The sequence below is a fragment of the Microtus ochrogaster genome, chromosome 10 (genome assembly GCF_000317375.1).
Source record: "Microtus ochrogaster isolate Prairie Vole_2 chromosome 10, MicOch1.0, whole genome shotgun sequence".
Taxonomy (NCBI): Eukaryota; Metazoa; Chordata; class Mammalia; order Rodentia; family Cricetidae; genus Microtus; species Microtus ochrogaster.
Window position 1 is genome coordinate 56143241 of NC_022016.1, and position 22697 is coordinate 56165937.

General features: G+C 49.3%; 1 protein-coding gene across 1 annotated transcript in view; it reads right to left on the reverse strand.

Annotated features, from left to right (window-relative positions):
* LOC101999605 (CUB and sushi domain-containing protein 2) overlaps positions 1-22697 on the reverse strand; it is a 514736-nt gene that overhangs the window by 70610 nt on the left and 421429 nt on the right. Inside the window, exons 26-27 of the mRNA XM_026782281.1 lie at positions 10018-10220; positions 2769-2960 (exon numbers count right to left, since the gene is read on the reverse strand). Of these exons, the coding sequence (XP_026638082.1) occupies positions 2769-2960; positions 10018-10220 (395 nt within the window). The remainder of the gene's footprint in view (positions 1-2768; positions 2961-10017; positions 10221-22697) is intronic.

Genomic DNA, 22697 nt, shown 5'->3' on the forward strand with positions numbered 1-22697 from the left:
GTGACCAGAGGCACAAGATAGGCAGTGACCAGAACAAGATAGACAAAGAGGTTGTAGGAAGGTAAGGTCTGCGCAGGGGGTGGGGGTGGGGCAAAAGTATATATCAGAGGGTCGAAGGGTGGACCAAGGAGTGGCTCTTGGCTTGTACTAGAGCTGAGTTGCTTAACACATTGCTGATTTGGTCAGCTCCCACAAAGGCGCCTGAAAAGGGTAAAGTCCCCAGTCAGGCCCCAGAGGCTCTAGCCCGGAGGACTCGTGGAGAAGGTGTCTTCTTCACGGAAAGACACATCTTATGAACCATGCTGAGCCCAGAACGTTTGAGGAGAACAGTCACCTCAGATGACGTGTCCACTCACTCAGTCTCACTGACAGTCCAGTGAGAGCTGGGGATGAGGATGGAGGACACTCTCCTGGATGATACACAGAGAGAGGTAGAGTCATTCTCCTGGTCACTCTGAGACTCAAGCCTGCACTTTCTGCCTCCATAGTCGGCCTCCTCCTCTGGACTTGAACTCAGGAAGCCGGAATCCAGAGCCAGAGCTCTAAGCGCATGAGCTGATTTCGCTGTGATCCTGGCTAGCCCGGCAGCCAGCACAGACGATGCTTGACAAATATTTTCTTGCTTCCTTTGTTTTTCTTCTGTAAGGCAGGGCCATCAAGGCCAGCGAGCTCCATTTGTGGCAGACTGCCAAGGAGCTGGAAATGAGGGGCTTATCACTGGGATTTCCAATCTGTTTGTGAGAAGAGGCAAAGACATTTATTCTGTAGCCCGAGGAACACTCCCAGAGGCTGCGTGTGGAAGAGTGCGCAATGGAAGCGGAATTAACCTCCTGCCCTACTCGGTGCCCAACTGTAGCCCGCCAGCTCAGCCCAGCACAGACCTTCTCTGGGGCATGCCGGTGTGGGACTTATTTTCTGGAAAGTATACTAGAGGGCCATAACCTTAGGGGACAGGGGACTTCAGAAGGGGCCTCTAGATGCTTCCCCAGCAGAACTACCGCCCCCAGCACTGCCAATGGGATTCTGGCTCAAGGAGAAGAAAGGAGCCCAAGGATTTGAAATAGGAAACCAAGAAGGGAATTGGGGGCAGAAAGAAAAGAGAAAACATTTGATGAAGTGAGGGCTGGGTGTGGTGGCACTCCCTAATGCCACAAGGGAATATTATTTTCCCTCACAAGTGAGCATCCCAGGCTGAGTTGAACAATCTTTCTGAGGCCACTGAGCCAATGGGTGGCAGATCCTCTCCTGTACTTGGGTTTGACTGTCTCTGCAAACCTGCTTCCCAGCACTGAGCCCAGCTAAACCCATTTCCAACCCAGAAAAGGGATTCAGTGTCTCCCTTTCAGCACTAGGCCCCAGAGCCGGGACCAGAAAAGCTAAGGCCTCAGGTGTCAGGGAGGCACTCCCACGGAACCTTCCGGTGTGGACGCAGCTGGGAGAGGTCACAGGCAGTCCCCAAATCTATCTCTAGCAGATAGGAGCATGGGTGGTGGGAACAGAGAGGCTTTCTGTTCAGCCCGCCGTGGGCGGGGATCTTGGCTCTTGTGTTTCTTCGCAATGCAATTTGGGACAAGATATCCAAATTTGTCTATTTCAGTTTCTGTAGCTATAATGAGGGAACGGTGCTAAATTCAGAGAGCTGCAGGGAAAAGCTAAATGGGGTTATCTAAGCAAATGTCTAGTGTGAGCCCGGCACATGTACAGACTCAGAGGCCATGGGTTCTCTGTTCTTCTGAGTCCACCTGCCACCCACCTGCCATGGGCACAGGTAACGACCAAGTTCATTTTACCCAGGGGGACATGTGAGCACCTGGGACATATGGGCACCTGGGACATGCAGGCACCTGAGACATGCGGGCACCTGGGGCATGTGGGCACCTGGGACATATGGGTACTTGGGGCATGTGGGCACCTGGGACATGTGGGCACCTGTGGCATGTGGGCACCTGGGACATGTGGGCACCTGGGACATATGGGCACCTGTGGCGTGTGGGCACCTGGGACATATGGGCACCTGTGGCATGTGGGCACCTGGGACATATGGGCACCTGTAGCATGTGGGCACCTGGGATATATGGACACCTGTGGCATGTGGGCACCTGGGATATATGGGCACCTGGGACATGTGGGCACCTGGGGCATGTGGGCACCTGGGACATGTGGGCACCTGGGGCATGTGGGCACCTGGGACATGTGGGCAGTTGGCGGTTGGCTGCTCTCTGTCTTTCCTTGCCACCTCTCCTTTTAAGTCTCCCCACCCACCTGTCTCAAGTAGCTGGAGGCAGGATTATAGATTCCCCTTCCTTTGTAAGCCAAGTTACCTTGAGCCTTTTCTTTTTAAAGATTTTTTTTAAGACACAGAGCAGATCTCAGGAACCCCAGTCCAGCCAGTCAACAATTCCTTAAGAGAGGGGGAATAAATGTCTTTCCTTTGCCCCTGGGATCTGCTATCTTCTGGCCTTGGGTGACTAACCCACCCCTCCTAGACAGATGGGACAGGGACAGAGGGACAGGCTTGCAACTCTCTGAGATAATTTTTGAAAGTGTAACACTGGTAGTGGCGTGTGTGTGTGTGTGTGTGTGTGTGTGTGTGTGTGTGCTCACGCGCGTGCCTGTGAGTGTGGTAGGAAAACTGGGTTTTCTCTACCATTCCTCTGTTCTAAAACTCCTGGCCCAGGCTCAAAAGGCAGGTGCCTCCTGTGTGAAGGAGCCTGGTGCCCACAAGCCCAAGACTGGAGGAAGAAGCAGGACCCTCAGCTGCGCTGTACCGATGCACGTGGGCGGGCTGGGCTGCCAGAAGAATCTGTTCTCGATTCTAACGCAGTTGATCTCCGCACTCCCCTGCAGCGCGTAGCCTGGGTCACACTGGAAGACCGTGGAATCACCAGCTTCCCAGCTGTCGCCGCTCCGACTCCCGTTCTGTGGAACTCCAGGGTCGTTGCAGGATGTCGCTGTGGACACTGAGGCAAGAACACAGAAGAGGCAGTGGGGCTGATTCAGTGTCTGGCAGCCAGCAGGCTCACGTCTTTCCAACAGTGCTGTCTGTCACTGCCCCTGCTAGCCATCTCCACTGTCACCTTCCTACTGCTGTCATCAGTGGTGGCTATGAGCGTATCTTCCTTGGCCCTCCTTGCTACCATTGCCTCCAACATGCCCCATGGACGTCACTGTCACCCTCGGACCAATACCTCACCGTGAACATCATTTATAGTCAGCTAGCACAGTGGTTCTCAACCTGTGGGTCTCGACCCCTCACAGGGCTGCAAATCAGATTCTTACATTACGATTCATAACAGTAGCAAAATTACAGTTATGAAGTAGCTATGAGGATAGTTTTATACGTTTGGGGTCATCACACCATGAGGAACTGTATTAAAGGGTCTCAGCGTTAGGAAAGTTGGGAACCACTAATCTAGCAGGAGGTATACTTGTTAAGCCTGGTTGGGCTGTTATGACTGCAGAAATGAATTTTGTTTTCAATAAAACATTGTTACACAGACAAAGTTTTGCTATCTCGTTTCAATACCACGGATCCGAGCAGAAGGGTTTGGGAAGGTTTTGGAGCTGGCCTGCTAGGGTGCTGAGTTGCTTCTTGCAAGGGACACAGGGAATTTGCTAAGGTCAGGCCTCCCTCTATGGACCCTTTAGTCCTGTGCCACATTCAGGGAAACATTAGCTATTTGTAGCCAGTGGCAGACCAGAGCTCAAAATCAACCTAAGCAGCTGGGCCGTATTAAAAACTTAGACAGGGGGCTGGGCAGATGACTTGGTGGTGAAATCATAAGGACCAAATGACCCTTGGAAAAACTGTGTTGGCATGGCAGCTGGCCTGTGGTCCCAGCTCTTGGGAAGTAGGCTCATGGGATCTCAGAGACGAGCTGGCAGGCTATGCTGATCAAACTAGAGAGTCTTGCGTACAGGATTCTCAGCAACCAAAGCATAGCATAGTCCAGGAAGATGCCGGTGGCGGTTTGATTAAGAATGGCCCCACAGACTCATGTTTGAACTTTTGGCCCAGAGTGAGTGGCACTGCTAGGATGTGTGGCCTTGTTGAAGTAGGTGCCACTTTATTGGAGGAAGCACGTCACTGTGGAGGTGGGCTTTGAGGTCTCATATATGCTCAAACCACGCTCAGTGTGACAGTTCACTTCCTGTTGCCTGCAGGTCAAGATGTAGAACTCTTAGCTACCTCTCCAGCACCATGTCTGCCTACACGCCACCATGCTTCCCACCATGACGATAATGAAATAAACCTCTGAAACTTCAAGCCAGCCCTAGTTAAATGTTTTCCTTTATAAGAGTTGCTGTGATCAAGGTGTCTCTTCACAGCAACAGAAACCCAACTAAGGCAACACCCAACATAACTCTGACTTCCATACCAAACAAGACATGCATACATACATGAGAACATGCATCTACACATACATGCCACACACATACACATACATAAAGCAAAAAAAGGCTCAGCAACTTAGGAGATGGTTGTGTTCTGGTACTTGACCAAGTCTGAAAGGGACTTAGTGTTTACAAGGCAAGAAGTGACTTGAAGGGTGGAAGGAAGGAATCAGCTAACAAAGGAATGAATGACTACGTGGGCAAAGGTGGCCCAAGAAAATGCAGCAGACGTGGTGGCCTAACAGAGGGCAGAGAAAGAACTTAGGCAGTCCCCGTACCCCAGCTGCCTCCCCAGCCCAGAGGAGACAGCAAGGCCTTCGCAGCATGTGCTCTGCCGATCCCAGGGACTGGAATTTTCTGGAGGCCCTGTGGTTTATTTACAGCTCCCTACCCCACAACTGGGAAATTTTATTCTATATTCAAACAAAAGAACCCGTTTTGGCCTAGAACATACAATTCGCATTGGTTTTTACACAAAAGCATGAAGGCTCAAATAGATTCTCCACAGGCTATGCCTTCCAACCCCCTGGGGAGAGGCAACCATTCTGTCTTGTCAGCAGGAGCACTCCGGTAGAAATGACCACCGAGTGGCAGCCCAGGAAACCTGTAACCAATATCACCCAATACAAGATCTGGGATGCAGTTGACAAACTACAGCGCAAAGGCAAATCTGCCTCTGAACTTAGTTCCACAAATAAAGTTTTATTGAAACACAAACAATGGTCACGGTGTCCACCTCTGCCTTCATGCTTAGAAGGAAGAGAGGGAATTGCAACGGTAAGCCATGAGGACCACAAAGGCTGAAGACTAGTCTTTGGCAGGAAATGCTCCGGAAGCCCCTGTATAGAGTCTTATTTCCCTCCTTCTCTTTGTCATGCCCCTCTCCCTTTGTTCCTTCCTTCATTTGCTCCTCCCTCCCTTCCTTCCCCACCCTCTCACCTTTGGAAAGAGTGATCCGAGAGTTGAACCTCAGGCCTCTCCATGCTGAACAAATACTCCACCACTGTTCTGTTTTGAACGTCTTCAGTTTTTAGCTAGGATCTCACTAAGTCACACAGGTGATCCTTGAGTGTGTCCTCTTCCGGCCTCTGCCTCTCGGGTGACTGGGGTTACAGCCTTGTGCCGCCATGCCCAGGTGACATCCTAGCTCAAGTCCCCCCTCCTCTGGTGATGCATCCTTAAACACACTCCTTTGATTTATTCAACTTCGAAGATGTCCCATGCCTATGCTCAAGCCATATTCCTTAAAATCTCCCCACATCATCCCCTATACACCCCACTTCCTATTCATAGGACCTTGCACAGCTGCTGGTCCTTCTGCCTGGAATGACCCTTCTATGGTAGCTCCACCGTGGCTTTCTTGACATTCAGCTTTCAGCTCTATACCACATCTTAGACAGGCTTCCTTCATCCCCTTTTCTGGGCTCACCCCTAACTCCCCCCATCATATCCACCAGGCTATTCTGTTCAGTTCTTGTCCTGGCACAATCTGTAACAATCTGGCTAATATACTTGTTTGCCTCGTCCTTGTCTATCACTCGGGCGTCTCTCTGCCAACAGAGACAATTCTGCTCATCACGGTATCCCTGGGGTACTCGGTACTCAGCACACGACCATGCTCAGTAAATATTTGCTGGATAAATGAATGAATGAGCGAACAGATCATCGCCGTTTGACACCCGCTGAACTTATTTAGAAAGTCAAATAAGAACCGTCTTCTGCCTTCCCAATTAAAAGCAGACTTAGCTTTCATCCCCAGGGTCATGGGGTGCTGTATCCATGTAAATGATGAAAAAAAAAACAGCTCCCTGTTCTGGCCACACTCAGAACGGTTGTTTATATGGTGGACAACAGAAATGCAAAGATTAAGAATTTGGTTTGGGAATCGGACACATGGGTTTGGGTCCAGGCTCTGCTACTTAAGAACTACATGACCTTGTATGGGAAACCACACAGCCTGTGCGGTCACCATGGATTAATAACGGTGTCTGTGGCATCGTGTTTCTGTAAAACTCTAAGATGGAGGAGCTTAGCTGCTGCCTGCTCTGTAGATGGCTGAATCGGGCTGCCCACTCACCTCTCGGGGTTCTCATTTTCTCTGTTGAATGATCCTGGATTTGAGCAGCTTGCCAAAGCCTCCAAGGGAAAGGCTAGATCCTCCAGGTACTGACAGGATGTTAGATGTTACCTAGTCGTGTTTACTTAATAAAGCCAAGCTTGGGCTAATCATCCCTGGTATTTCTGCCCAGTCCCTCATCAAACATGCACGCTCATGCTCACGTGTGGTAAAGCCATTCCCTCTCCCAGGGGGAGTTCTGGTATTTGCTAACTGATGACAGCAACAGGAAAGGTGACCTTTCCGGAACCTTGGGTATGCCCAGAGCACTGGGGCAGGGTTGTCAAGGCCCTTTTGGAGTCCAGGCTATGTAGCTGGGGTTACTTTGATCAGCATACGATTGCCAAAGGAAACGCTGACATTGGGGAACCCTTCTGTTCATGACCTCATGCATTTGAACACCTGCTGCAGACACATCCTCCAGGGAGCCTGAGGGGTCTGACATAGCCTTCATAGTTTATGATGTACGATGCCAACAAGGTGCCACGGCAAGACAGGCAGGAGGGCTGGAACTGGCTGGTGCTAGAGAAACAGAAGTGAGATGCTTGGGGGGGGGGCAGAGGTTGCAGCAACTTATTCAGAACGGAGATCAGGACAGATCCTGATTTCTGCAAGTTGGGCAAGGCAGGATAAAGCTGTGTGAGTGAGGCTTAGCGGGAAGAGGGTGCCTGGGGACCGTCCTGCGTGCCTACAGCGAGGACACAGGGGAGGTCAGATGATGTAAATCTGTGGGAGACTCATCTACAATGGTGAGCCTTTTGTCATTGTTTTAAGCCGTCTCCGCAAACTCGGGCATAGTCAGAGAAAATGCACATGTGTTTTAATTATTCCTGCTGCTCCTTCCCCGAGAGAGTGCCCGGGAGTCTCTCTCTTCCACGTTCTCCTCTCTGTATGCAGGGAACCTTCCATAGCTTCTATTGCTCATCTCAGCAGTTGCCAACGTTTGCTCCATGAGATGCCAGTCTCTTGAGACGGCCTCAAAAAAGTCACTCATGGCCAAATGCATTCGGAAACTGTGACCTAGCGCATGTTTTGAATTTATGAATGTGAGCATACCAAACGCTCTCAGCAGCCGCGTTAGTGTTTCAGATAATCTGCTTAGGTTTGCCTCAACCAAGCCTCTTTCTAACACGACTGGATCCCGCACAGTGGTTCTTTCTGGACCTAGTAACATTTCATGGAACTTCAAGGATAGACTGGAGATGCCAGGCCAGAAGACTGCACATATGTTATGAGGACAAGTTCCAACTCCTGGTGTCCCTCAAGATCCCGGAGGGACTTGGCCCAGGTATCCTCCCAGCCACAGATACTCAGATCCATGATGCTTAAGTCCCTTGTGTGAAATGGTGCAGTTCTTGCATATAACCCCTGTGGTCCCCTTGTGCATTTAAAACCATATGGAGATTACTTCTAATACCTAATACACGATATGCACATCACTGTTATCCTAAATTGATCAGGAACAATCCTAAGAAAAAGGTCTGTGCATGCGCAGCACAGATGTTGATTCCCCACCCCGCAAATTTTTGGTCCAGGATTGGTTGAATCCATGGTTACAACACTTTAACTACAGAGGGTCAGTTATATGATGGAAAGTGGGAGCTACCTGAAACCTAACCAGATCTTAGAGACTCCCCTTCCTCCCACACACATGGTGATAAATGCTCGTCTTCACAGAGAAGAAAGACGTTGGGATGAGCTGGAAGTGGGATTGGACATCTTGCCACAGTCTCATGGGCACCTGGGGCTGATCTAACTAGGGGAGACTGTGGAGGCCAAGCCACCTGTCCCAGAGTCAAGCAAACACCCCACCCTGCACAGCAGACTGAGGGGATGGTGATGATGACAGCTGCCTTATGGTAAGCGCTGGCACAAACCAAGGCAGACTCTTTGCTCAGGAAATTGAGAGACAGGAAGTTCAGAGATACTGCGTCTGAGCAGATGAGTCTCCTTGGGACTTGGTGTTTGGGAGTAGCCCATCTGGGGGGAGCTCTTTGTCATGCGTCTCTGTAATGGCCAATGTCATGTACATTTAATTGAACTGAGGTCACCAAAACCTCTTTCATGCTTGGCTTCCAGTCCTTTCTAAGACCTGCATTCAAGAAAGAACCAGAGCATGTGGCCTGTGGTATCAATAGCCCACACCAGTGCGCATGTGTCTTTCTTCATCACCTCTCTCCAGTCACCCCGAGGAACCACTTTCTGCTTCAGGAGCCACTGCTTTCTCGCACTGTTCTTTGCACCTGGGCTGTGCTATTTTCTCCCCTCCTGCTCACTGGGGTCCACAGAGCCTCTGATGTCCACCTTGGTGGTATCTTTCCATGGCACGATATCCCATCCTTCAGACTCTTTCATTTCCTGAGTTCCTTCTATTCATTCTTCAGGCATGAGTGTGGATAACACATTTTCTAGAACATTTTCCTTGATGCTCATGGCTGAAGTAGGTGGGTCTGTTTTGTGTCGATTTCATTGGTTAAATAAAGAAACTGCCTTGGCCCTTTGATAGGACAGAAAATTAGGTAGGTGGAGTAAACAGAACAGAAGGCTCGAAAGAAGGGAAGTGAGTCAGATGCCATGGAACCAGCCACCCGGTCAGACATGCTGAATCTTTCCCGGTAAGCCACCACTTTGTGGTGCTACACAGATTATTAGAAATGGGTTAAGCAATATGTAAGAATTAGCCAATAAGGGGCTGAAACTAATGGGCCAGGCAGCGTTTAAAAGAATACAGTTTGTGAGTTGTTATTTCGGAGCATAAGCTAGCCAGGCGGCCGGGTGCGGGGCGGCAGGAACGCAGTCCACTGCTCCTTCTACACATGGTGACCTCAGCAGCATGGATTTTTTCTCCCTCATGTGCTTCTAGGTTAGAACCTGAGTGTCTCTTAGTCTGTCTGATTTCCCTACCAGAGTAAGCTCAGCAGCATGCATGGAAACATTTTTGTGTGCACTCAGGAGCGTGTGTGTGTGTGTATGTGTGTGTGTGTGTGTGTGTGTGTGCATGTACCTGTGGAGGCCAGAAGCCAACCTCTAGCATTATAAATTGTTCCTGAGGAGCTCTCCACCTTTTTCTAAAAATTTTTATCTGTCATCTATCTATCTATCTATCTATCTATCTATCTATCTATCTATCTATCGATCTATCTATCATCTATCTATTTTTTGAGGCAGAGTCTCTCACTGGCTTGGACACACCAACTAGTCTTGTTTAGCTGGCCAGTGTATCCCAGGTATCCATACTGAATGGCAGCTGTATGCTACCATACCTGGCCTTTTGCTTTTTTTTTTTTTTTTCCTTTTTTACAGATTTTGGGATTCAAACTTACGTCTTCATGCCTGTGTGGCAAGCACTTCACTGTATAAGCTATATTTTTTGGCTCCTCAGCACAGTTGTTTGAATAAACCATGAGCCAGATACATAGCAGATGCCAATAATATCTTTCCACGGATGGAGAGATGGAAGGAAGGAAGGAGGGGCTCAAAGGCGCTGGCGGCGGGTGAGCACATACCTGAGAACTGGATGGCAAAGCCCTGCTTGCTGGTGAAGAAGTCCGTGCTGAACTGCAGGACGACCGAGTTGAAGGTGCTGTGCAGGTCCTTGGGCAGCATGGGGCCGCTCAGCTCCTTGAGGAGCACCCCGCTCTCCACGGGCCCATCCCAGATGCGTAGCACGTCGTGGACCTCTTCTGTGTCAAACACAAGGAAATGCAGCCTGGACAGAGAAGAGACAGGTGGTCACTCCAGGCTCTACCGCTCTCTTCCCAAGAACACGCGGTCAGGAGATGTCACTGCCCGGGAAGATTGACAGGGAGAAGGAGAGGCATCATCTGGAAGCATCTTCATGCTTCAGTTGGCTGGCTCCATCCACTGGGACCACTAGCAGTGAGGATGAGGTTGAGAGGGCATGGATTTGTGCATGTCAGCACGGCCACACTTCATCCCTCCTAACTCCCCATGGACCAAGCTCCTGAGTATAAACCCTCATAATTCTAGATTGAGAGGGAATTTGGCCAAGAAAGGGTATGGGTTCTTTTAAAAAAAGTCAAGGATGCTGGTGAGACAGGCTCAGTAGATAAAGGTGCTTGCCACCATGCCCGAAGACCTGAGTTCCATCTCTGGAACTCAATAGTGCTTGTAGATTCTTTTCTGAGTTCTGCATATGTGCCATGGCATGGACTCTCCTCTGACCTCTGCATATGTGCTATGGCATGCACACACGCACACGCACACACACACACACACACACACACACACACATACACACAGTTTTTAAAAGGCACAGACAAGGAGAACTGTTTGATATCTCAGAGGCTGACCACCCGTGGGTTTCTCAGAGCAGAATGTTGAAGCTGTTAGCTACAGACAGACCTAGCTAGACTAGGGAATCTCTGCAGAGCAGTGCAGGCAACATAGGGGGTCTCTGCCTATATGGGGGTGCACACCACACCAGACTCTCAGAGCCTGTTGGGAGCCTCAATTCATCCCAGACAAAAAGGGGTTGAGCAGCTGAGGTTACTATGGCTACAAACCTGGGAGACAATGACACCGTGAATCAGGGTGACAATGACACTGTGAATCAATTTCCTTTCACTATGGGGATACATTGAGACTTTGGCGAAGTGGCAGAGATAATAAAGAGAATTCCTGTGGACCCTCACCTGTTCCCCATTGACACCCGTGGCACACTCATCATAACTATAAACCAAGCCTGGCACATTATTATGAATGAGACCCCGGAACCCACACAGAACCCACACGGACGGCACTGCTTTCTACAGACGTTGTTTCTTCCTTTGCTTACCGCGACTGCTTTAAAAATCTATCTTTTTAAATTATAAAAATGAGGCACACACAAGGCAGAGACGTAAACCGCACACAAATGCCTTGAAACGTTGAAGGCTCTCTCATACAATCAACCAGCTCGCCAGGTTCCCCACTTACTATTAGCACATATCCCTCTAGACTTTTCTCAGTGTGCACATACACGTACTGTTTTCCCCAACATGGGCATGTATCTAACCTAGCTTGAGGCCTCTCTTCCTCCCCCTTTTCTTATCCCTCCTGCCTTTTTTTTTAAAGTATGCATCACCACCAGCAGGAGGGAGCAGGGAATCTGTATTTATTTATTATGTATACAATATTCTGTCTGTGTGCATGTCTGCAGGCCAGAAGAGGGCACCAGACCTCATTACAGATGGTTGTGAGCCACCATGTGGTTGCTGGGAATTGAACTCAGGACCTTTGGAAGAGCAGACAATGCTCTTAACCACTGAGCCATCTCTCCAGCCCCTCCTGCCTCTTTTTAGACAGGCTGGCTTTGAACTCATGATGTAGCCAAGAATGGCTTTGAAGTTCTGACCTTCCTGCCTTTACCTTTGCAGTGCTGGGACAACAGGTGTGAACAATTACACCCAATTTGTGTGGTGCTGGGCTTGAACCCATGACTCCATTCATGCTGGGTGAGCACGCTATCCACTGAGCCGCATCCCCAGCCCTGGTTTTAGGTCTCTCTCTTCCTTCAATAGTTTACCATGGACATATATATCTACTTAATTTTTTCCTATAGAAATGTACAATCTGTTTCCCAATTCTCTATTGGTGGGACCCTTCCCATTCTACTAATGTTTCAGTAGACGCGTAGACATAATTGTTTGGGGAGGAGAGTAGAAGAGCATCTAAGTTTTCCCCTAATAAGCGTTGTTAAATTATCCTGTCATGTGACTCTGTCAATCTCAGCTCCCTCCAAACAGCATTATGTTTTTCTAGTCTCTGTAAACTCCATCTCTTCAACACCAGATATTACAGTGTTGCAAATATATTCTACATTAAAATACTCTCCCATCTGCCAGACCAAAATGGAACCTCACTGGCATTTTGAATTTAGATAATTTAGTATTTTACATAACACTGAAAAAAAATCTCTGAATATAATTTAGGGACATTTTTATTTTTTTCATATCCTTTTATCCATCTTAATTGGACTACTTATCTTTAAAAATTCTGTTTGCATACCAAGCTCTTTATTTGTTATTTTTACCTAAATTGGCTCCTGTTGTAGGATATATTTTTCAGTGCTAGTATTATCTCCTAGTGTCTGGTATCCCTTTTTTGACTTTAAATTTTGTTTATGGTATCTATATCAGTAGAGAAGTTACTCAAATATGTTAATCTTTTCCTTTAAGGATACAGGGGATTGTGTTATACCAGGGCAAACTTCTCTACCATGATTTCAAACCCAAATTACAGGACTGGCAAGATGCTTAGCGGATATGGGTGCTTGCAGTCAAGCCTGATGACCTGAGTTTGATCCCCGGGACTCCCATGGCGGAGACCGCCAAGCCCCTCATGTTGTCCTCTCTCCTCCACTTGTATGCTGCTGCCCACGTGAAGATACACAAACAAAAACACATAAGCACAGGACACTTTTTAAAAACACCGAAGGCGATGGGAGGATGGTAAGAGCCAGGCAGAGTAGAAAGGAGATTGCTGGGCATCAGAGTGCATTGTATATGTGAACTCTCAGAAGCTGTAACTCCGTCCAAGACTTGAACAGAGTTCAGCCATGGATGGGGCACCCGTGAGGCCCCGCCCCTTGCTGAGGAGTTATTGGTAATTAATGGCTTCTGGGGGAGGGAGAGTCAGTGTCTTCAGGTATGTGGTCCCTGAGAGACAATGATCCAGGAGATTGGTAGATGGTCCTGCAGCCATTCATATGCCATCATTGCCAAGAAGACTCAGTAGGTAAAACAAACAAACAAACAAACAAACAGCATGCAAACTGGGAAGAAAAGTGGTGGTAGGGATACAGGAATTGGAAGGGGAGGGATGGGGAGGATTTGATCAAAGTACATTATATGCATGTATGACATCCTCAAACAATAAAAAAGAAATTACTTTTTAAAAAAGAAAATACTAAAACTAAATCCTAATTGCGATATTTTTCCTGGAGCTTTCAGTTTCGTGCTCTGGGATGGACAGCACCAATATTTATCATTATCATCTATTACTCAGCAATAACTTAGCCCAGTGCCTCCCTGAAGTGGCCTCCTCTGTATTTTAGACACAGAAGCCTCGGTTTACTCCCTCCTCAGCATCAGTCAGTACATACTTAGTGTGCTCATTTGTTTTCTGCCTCTCCAGCCTGGGTATGGTTTTTGAAGGGGTGGGGTCCATCTTCTTTCCTAACGTGACTCCATGCTCAGGGCGTGCTTGCTTGTTCAGGGGCTCAAGAACAGGCAAGACTCATAAGCGAGCACTCCGGGTCCCCTGGCTGTTTGACCTGTCCCAATGGAGGCTCTGCTGGTCTGGAGAGCTCTCCTTGGCCTGTTTGGCGGCAAGGACTCCTTTGTCTGTGCTGGCCGCTGCTCCTCATGACCAGGAAAACAGCTCTTCGGCATCCTTGCAGCTTCCCACAGCCTCATATTTTGTTATTCTGACACAAAGAGGTTCCCTTCATCTTTATCCCCCTAATTTATTCAGGTATGTCTCCAATTTTACTCTATCAGATGAACTTTCTGGAATCAACTTCCAAAATCAATCCCAGTGAGACTGAACTTGGAATCGGCCACACTTAGTATTACGGAGGACAGACATCTTTGTTTCTTAATGAACCCAGGCGGGGACGCGCGGATAACTGTGTTTTACTTTGTGGTTGTCTTCTTCGTACATTCTTGGAGTCATTCCTCAGAAATATTAAGTTTATGGTTTTGGCTTCATTATAAATGAGATTTTGTTTTTATTTCACAGTCTAGTCAAAGGATGGCTAGAGAGTAAACCAAAGTTACCATGGCATTATCTTTCAGGCCAGACGCTGGCCTTATGCCCTTGACATTGTACCTATCTCCTGGAAGACAAGGACAGCCAGGCATGGATGGAGAAGACCTAGCCATAATGAGAAGTAGACCTGAGGACCACACGGAGGCAAGGACATGTTCATTTTGTCCAGCCTGGATGATCTGATAAGCACACAGGAACTTCACACTGATGAGGCTGAGGGGAGAGGAAGGGCAGGAGGAGGAGGAGCAGAGAGGAGGGAGTTGGGGGGGGTCATCTGTATGCACGAACAGTACATAAACAACTGACGGGACAGAATGTCCAAGTCCAAACCCAGAACGCCATTTTCCAGGAGCTGCTGGAGCTGGCAACGCTCCCTCACACACGAACCCACAGCAACGAATGCTGGGGAGAGGATTGACAGAAGGCTGAGGGAGAGTAACCATTTTAGGGACAGAACACGTGGAAGACCTCTCAGAGAGGGTGACATTTAAGCGAGATGGCAGGCTCAGAGGGAGCCGGCCACAGCACAGCAGGCCAGGTTAAGAGGTGGCAGGCAGCGTCCCCCAGATAAAGGGCAGCATGTGCAAGGGTCCCCGGATGGGAAGCTGCGCCAGGGCATCTGGGCAACAGAAAGGTGGTAAGGGCTTTGAAGGGGCAGGCAGGGGCCAGGCCTGCTGAGATGTTGCAGGCTGGGGAAGAAGCTTGAATTTTATTCTACTGGCTGAGGAAAGTTGCTGAAGGACTCTGAGACCTGACAGGGTCTGGTTTGGAATTTAAGATCATTCTTGAGAACAGGTAGATACGGACAAGAGTAGAGGCAGGGAGACTTAGCTGAGGGCCAGCAGGGACCCCTCTTATGGTGGGACTTGATGAGAACCATGAAAGACTGGTTTTGCTAAGTCACTCTCAGCAAAGACTTTTCTCATCTTGTAGAGATCAAAGTCTATAGGCTCTGGTGGGAGCTTCTGATCAATAGAGATCCGTGCAGCCCCCCAAACTTGGCTCATGTGGGCTGCATCCTGTAGGTGAGTGTGGGCCTGACATTGGTTTGAAGATGGCATCTGTACTATGATCCCAGGTGAGGAGGTATTGGGGTGATTGGGTACCTCTTCCTGTGGCTGGCTAGCTCATACACACACGTACTTGCTTGTTGGGGCCATAGACACAGAACAGGGCATCTCTCAGGAAGAGGGATGGGGCATATTGTGCATAATCCTCTTCATTCAGAGTCCAGAGTGTGCGGCACTGCCCCGGAGCCTGCTACTCACTGAAGGGGACACAGCAAACACAGTAGTGTATGTGAGCAATGCTGAAAGAGCGGCATACACAAGGCACTATTGAAATAACACAAGGAGAAAAAAATGCTAAGCCTTTTCAGGCCGTTTCCTACTTGCTGCTTGCTTTGTGTGTGTTCCCAGCATCCTCCTGAAGGTGGGTGAGAGCCTTAATTCGTCATTTCGCAAAGGCGGAAGTGAGGTTCCAAGGGGTTCATGTAGGTGACAGACCAGACAGCAAGGAAGGGTCCGAAACCCATGTTGAAACCATGTCTTCCTGGACCAGCTTGCAGAGCCCTTTCCTTGACCCCATCTTCCAGCTCACAGATGCAAAGGGGGCTTCTAGGAGGAGGTGGGGGTTTCTAAGAGGAGGTGTCTTTGAGATAGTGCAGTGTATACAGATGCAATCCATAAAGGGGAAGTAAGAGAAAAGCCAGAGGATTCCCTGGGCCCAGGCTCCCCATCTCCTGCTCCCCTATGGTTGGGGAGATTTCTAAGTCACACATCTGACCACATCTGCTGGTCTCTATGTCAACTACAGCCTGCGTCTAAATAGCCAGGAGCGCTCTGAACTGTCATCTCAGGATCCTGCTCCCAACCCCATGGCTGCCCTCAGGGCTATTTGCAGGCAAACCCTTCCTTCCAGAATTTCTTGGTGCTCTTAAGACTAAAGGAAATCTGACCGCATCAGGCTTCCGGGACACTGATGGCTCTTCTGTATCCACCGAACATTAGAAAGACATGCAAGCATGAGAAAGCGAGAAAGCAAAACACATGGCGGTGGTGGTGGCAGTGGAGATGACTTCAGCTGTTGATTTCACACACCCTCTGACTGGGGGAGGTGGAGGCTGAAAATGAAAGCGCTGTGGGCGGGAATTCTCAAGGACCTGTCACTACAGTGTGAATCCCACCCACCCTGTGAGGGTTGGCCTGGTGAGAGAGGGTCCTGACCTCAAGGGAAGGTGGCCTGTAAGTGAACAGCAGCTAGAGGGAGAGTGTCAAAAACCAGTCCCCAGTTGAGAATGCAGCTTACTGGAAGTGACAAGGAGAAAATCAGGCTTGCCCTACCAAACGTCCCGCCTCTGAGGCACCGGACAGAGATCTCGCTGTTAAGCCATGACAGTGATAGCGGACACAGGAATAAAAGCATGCTATCTGAAGACAAACGCTGGGCAGACAAGTGGGGGCTCCAGGCCAGCTGGGCTGTTGGGTGCTAGCTTCGGTTCTTGGGGTCAGCTGGAATTCAATTCTCTTCAAAAGGAGGGGAATGGACCTGGGTGGGCTTCAGGACACTGAAGAAGTGGCGTGACCTTCTAGGCTCGTGGCTGCTGTTTTGGACACAGGCTGTTGCCTCAGGCTTCTCTCTTAGGTGCCAAGTGACTTTGGACCTGGAGCTGTCTTTGTATTGTCATCTGTGAGGGACTTGCTAGTGGGCTGCCCAGCTTCTGGAACTGCGAGCCATGCGTGTTTGTTGCCTGTTGTCCTTCATTTATGCAGCTGGTGGCTGTCACTCTGAGTCATGCTTGGTGACTTTTCGTGCAGAACTCGGCAGCATCACGTCCTCCTCCTCTTCAGCCTCAAGCTCTGGTGTATCTCCTGTCTGAATGCTTTTATTTCTTGCAGGGCAAATGCTGCCACTGTGGGTTTTAATTCTGGTGATGCCATGATTTCCTTCTCATTCCAGTGTGCCGCCATCACTTCCTTTCCCAGGGATTCCCCTCCCCCACCAAGCCATTTGTCTCTATTAGCATCCCTATGTTTTATAATTAAACGACAGTATCTTATGTATATAGCCCATTATAATACCCACCATCTATTCTGTTTTTAATTTTTGACATCCTGGGGGTGGAACCAAGGGCTAGGTGTCCTAGTTATCATGAACTATCAACTTGACACAGCCTAGAGTCATCTGAGAGGAAAGCCTAGTTTGAAGACTTGCCGAGATCAGACTGGCCCGCGGGCGTGTCTGCAGGCGATTGCCCTGATTATTAATTGATGGAGGAGGGCTCGGCCCACTGTGACTGCCAGCATCCCTATGCAGGGAGTCCTAGGCTATATAACAAAGCTAATTAAACAGAAGCCCGTGAGTGAGCCAGAAAACAGCTTCCGGCCATGGCTCTTGCCTTGAATTCCTGCCCTGACTTCCTTCACTGATGAACTATGACCTGGAAGTATAAGCCAAGTAAACCCCTTAACTTCCCAAGCTGCACTTGATCGGAGTATTTCATCACAGCAACAGGAAGAAACTCGAACACTAGACAAGTGTTGCCACTGAGCGACAACCTTATGTTTTTTCTGTCTCCTGGAGTATTAAAAACAAAATAAAACCCTTTCTTGAAAAACAAAATTGGTCCTTTTTTTTTTTGAGAAACAGTTATCTTTTCTCAGGAGTGAAAAGATAACTTTATGAAACATCTTGTGCATTTATCTTATTTGTGCATTATTATTTTTAATCTGTCATTTCTAAGGGAGGGATTGCTATGGGTCCAGCGTGTCAGCCAAGAAGACAGGTGGTGCTGATTCCCTAAGAGACATCAGACTTCACACCTGGTGGGATCCTAGGCCGGCAGCCAGAGGCTGTGTTCTGCCTAACTCCACTACTCCGGCCGGTTTGGCTGGATTATTGTACTTGGATAATTTGAAGTAGCTTGTGTTTCTTTCTCTAGAGGCCATCCATGGAAAACGAAATCACCACTGAGTGCGCTGCCGTTCTGAAAGTGACATTTATACCCACCGGGCTGTCCACCTCCTCTCCTTCAAAACAACTTTCTGGCGCTTTATGGCCATTTCCTGACTCAAGGCAAACTCAGGGCTGAAAAGCGATGCCTGCTGGGTGTGCTGCTCTGTGTGGCTCCTTCAGGAGGTTGCTCTCACAGCGCAGCTCTGCCGACCTTCACTGTTTAAAGTTTAACTCACCGTTGCTCTTTTAAAAGAAAACTTCTGGAAGCTGCTGAGCCCGAGGCCAGTATCCCCGGCAAGATCTGTGAACACACGCTTTGCTTCCAATGCCTTCTGCCTCCTCTGGGCCAGCTGCCTGCTTGCTGGCTGACCGCTGTGGAGAGCAGCTCTGGAGTGTGACAGATCTGAGAGCGCAGCAGGGGCTCCGGGCTGCACACACAGCCAGGTATTTTGTCTAGTCCGGTTTCCTCCCAGGAAGACAAGCTCCACTAGGCAGGGAAGCTTCTTCCTCAGAACCTCCTCTTGGCAGCCTTGCTGCTGGGGGGCCAACAGCTAAGAATGAAGCTTGCAGCTTACCCTCACCTTCGCCACTAAGAGGCCCTACAGGTTAAAGGAACAAAGAACTACTTACTGGCCAAATAGGAGCATTACAGCTGTATGGATATTAGGCAGAGAGAATCAGTGTCCAACAGCAAAAAGATTCCCCACTTTCCACTGGTCCCAGGTCCCCGTAGGGAGGTCACACCTGTAAAGGACCATCACATCTGCCTTCCTGCGGCTGCTCTGTACCGTCTTCTATACATCTACAGCTACTGGTACCAACTGCACTTGTATGCAAGAAACTCCGTTTCTCTGAATGCAACCAGGGTTGCCAAATGGTCATACTATGCCTGTCTCTGGTTCCCAACCAGTTTCCCCACTGAATTTCTACCACTGATCTTCCTGAGGCAGCAATGTCCTCTGTCACTCCAGATCATGGGGTCGTTAAGCATGGCTATGCATATCCGTGCCTTCCTTTATTTTATAAGCCCGGAAGGCCCTTCCTTCTCGGCCTTCACATTGAACACCTACTGTTGTTGTTAGTGTGTGTGTATGTGTGTGTGTGTGTGTGTGTGTGTAAGATCCAGGCACATATTTGTACAGGTGTATGCATGTGGGTGCAGGTGTGTAAAAGTGCACACACATGCATGGGTGTGTGCATATGGGCCCATGTGTGAGTGTAGAGCCCAGGCTGCTCTTCCTCCAGCGCTCTCCACCTTACCTGGCAGAGGAATGGTTTACCACGGAACCTGGGAACTTACCGATTCCACTAGATGGGTGGCCAATGGGTCTCAGTGATCGACTATTCCTGGCACTGGAATGACCGGCCTTTACTGCTGAACCTGGTTTTTCCGTAAGTTCTGGGGATCCCCACTCACATCTTCATGCTTGTGCGCAGACACATTGTCCACTGATCTGTGCCCCCAGCCCCACTCCTTCTGCTCTTTTAAGTACAGCTAGGATAGCGGTTTGTTTCTTACTCCCTGCCTTCAGGTGCCGCTCGGACCTTCTGCTACATGTCTACACGATCACATTTTGCTGGACTCTGGGCGGATCTGTGCTGTTTCTGAACCTCTCCCCTGTCTCTGCTGTGGAGACCATTAGACAAAGAGATGCTGGTTTCTCATTTTCTTCAGTAAGTTCTCTCTAACGACCTGTAGGAAGGGCGGTGTCTTTAAAGGTAGCAAGTCCTCCCAGGAGCACACACAAATCCTTATATGCCGAGACTTCTAGGCCCTCCCCCTTCCTCTCTTCTAGAATGGAACATGGTGCCTGGAGCGGCAGCAACTGACTAGTCAACCACATGGTTGAAAGTCTCAAGATGGCACAGCAATAGCCTAGGTCAAGGTGCCAAGGGTAGCCAGGCCAGGTCTGGATGGGACCTTGAGAAAAAAAAAATCTCCCCATCTGCAAAGGCAGCTTAAGTCAGATTTTCTGTTTCTATTTCTGATAGACATAATTTCTCTCTGAGACCCAGATAGGAAAAGACTGTCTTACATAGACCCAGATGGGAAAAGACTGTCTTACATATACTCTTGGTGCCTGGTACAATGCCTGGTCCTGGGAAAAAAAATGCTCCACATTTTTTAGTTGGACTGAACACTGTTACTTTCTTAGAAGTGTTCCAACAGCTCCTGTTACACGAGAATGAATACAGGCTTCTCCTGACCCTCAGGATCCCGCTGAGACCCTTCCTCCTCCTACACCAGCTCACCACGCAGCTCCAGTATGATGGGCTTTGCTCCCGGACTGGGCCATTGCTTCCCTCCCCCAGTTGGAAAGATCTCCTGCCCTCCAGCAAGGACTTCTCTCTCTTTTTGGTCACTGCATTCTCTGCGGTCTGTGCCAGTGACATCCACTGTCTGTGGCCCCTCAAGCCAGGGCTGGGCTTCAGTCTGCTCTTTGTGTTGTCCCTGCACACCATGTCAAGACCCTGGTGCAGAGCGGGTCTCTGATGCCCACTGTTTCAAGCGCAGCAAGGCCAAGGGCAGAAGGGCAGGTGGGAAGAGCGGTGGCTGGAGAGACAGATGGGCTCCACATGCCCCACACTGTTTGGGCCTCCAGGGGGTCCTCTGTATGACAGGACTAATGACACTGGTCCAGAGCCTGGCATGCCGTAGATGCTTGATAGACAGCGGTCAGAGGGGCAGTACCAGGTGCCTAAGCCTTGGCCATCTTTTCTTTGTCTAATACTCTGAACTATTCCACAAATCGTAGGAAGGAAAATTCCTGCCCCACTCTGGAGATGGAGAGGAGGCCGCAACATTAAGGGGTGACCCTCATATTCCCCATATTGTTGTCAGACGGAACTGCAGGGCAGAAGCCATGTCCTATGCCTTACTGTGTATGAACTGCCAGGTCTTGGTGGAACTTTTGGAACCCAGAAAGAGCACACACTAAAGGCTGCGGAGCTCACCATGTCCATAGGAAAGGTTAATTCGCCAGCCCACTCTGGCTAAGAACACCAAGAACTACCTTCTCTCCAGCCTGGCTACACCCAGGGTGGGTGTAGGGGCTTGGCTAGGTTCAAGAAGGTGACCACTGCCCTTCTTGGAGTCTTGTTCAGCTTTTGGGCTGAACATGGCAGCAGGTCCCTCTGGACACACCCAATACGTCATCAGGGTGGGGCCAGGTGCCCCTGGAAAGGCCCCTTGGAGTCTTCTTCCATGCTGCCAGGAGCTGCAACCATCCCACATCCCCTCCATCAGGCACCCCTGTTCCAATGCAGGGCATAGCACCTACTACCCTTGACCTTTAGAGGTGACTTAAAGCCTGCAGGCTTAGGGGATGCACTGACTAAGTAAAATGGACTCTCTGCCTGGGGGCATTTCTGGGGCAGCTACCATTCTAAGTGGTTTGTAAACCTGACCCACTTAACCCTCACAAGGAGCCAGTACCTCTAATCTCCATTTCATAGGACTAGAGAGACAGACAGTGCTGAGAGAGATAAGCTGAGCCGATAATAAGCAGGCAGGTAGTCCTGTGCCCCGGTCCAGCTCCTAGCTATGACTCAAAGCGGCACAAACAATGGAACTCGTGGGACATCAAGAATCCAGTTGAATAATCTGGCCCGAATGGCCTCACTGCAACACGCATTGGATGCTGGAAAAACAAGTGACATCGTAAAACAAAACACAAGTGTGTCCTCAGAGGGATGCAGATGATGGCACATTGATAAAAACAAATACAGGCTGTCAAGAGCAGTCGGAAAACAAAAGGCTGGAAGTGAAAACAATAACAAGGTTTATGGGAGGAACAGAGAGAGGGGGTTGTGATGGGGGGGGAGATGGTGACTGCTCAAAACAGATCGGAGAATTTTCAACGGCAGAAGAAAAACAAAGCCAATTAAATCAGATCAGCCAAGGACGGGAGAGACTCAAAACCGGAAGGACTCAGCTGAGGAGCAGCAGAGCATCTTCTGTTTGAAGGAAAGCAGGCTGCATAGGATGTGAGAGAAATATAGACCACGGAGGCTTTTCAGGACTTAAGCATCTGGGGAAGGTTAGTACAACAGACAGGCTGAGAAAGTCAAAAGGGCACAAATGCAGTAGAAATAAAAACACCGTGAGGCCAGGGTGATGGCTCAATCGGCACAGCACCTGCTTCATGAGCGTGAGGACCTGAGTTCAGATCCCCAGAGCCCATATAAAAAGCTTAGCCCTGCAGTGTGCTCCTGTAAGACCAGCACTGGGGAGGCAGAGACATAGGTCCCTGGGCTTTTCTGGTCAGCTGAAGAGGTGCACTCAGCTCCAGATTTAGTGAGAGAACACAGTGGAGAGCAACTCGGGAAGATACCCAGTGTTGATGTGTCTGGGCTCTACATGCAGGGCACACATGGGCACAGACACCTACACACACACACAGACAAACACCTACACACACACACACACACCCTACACACATACACACACACACACACA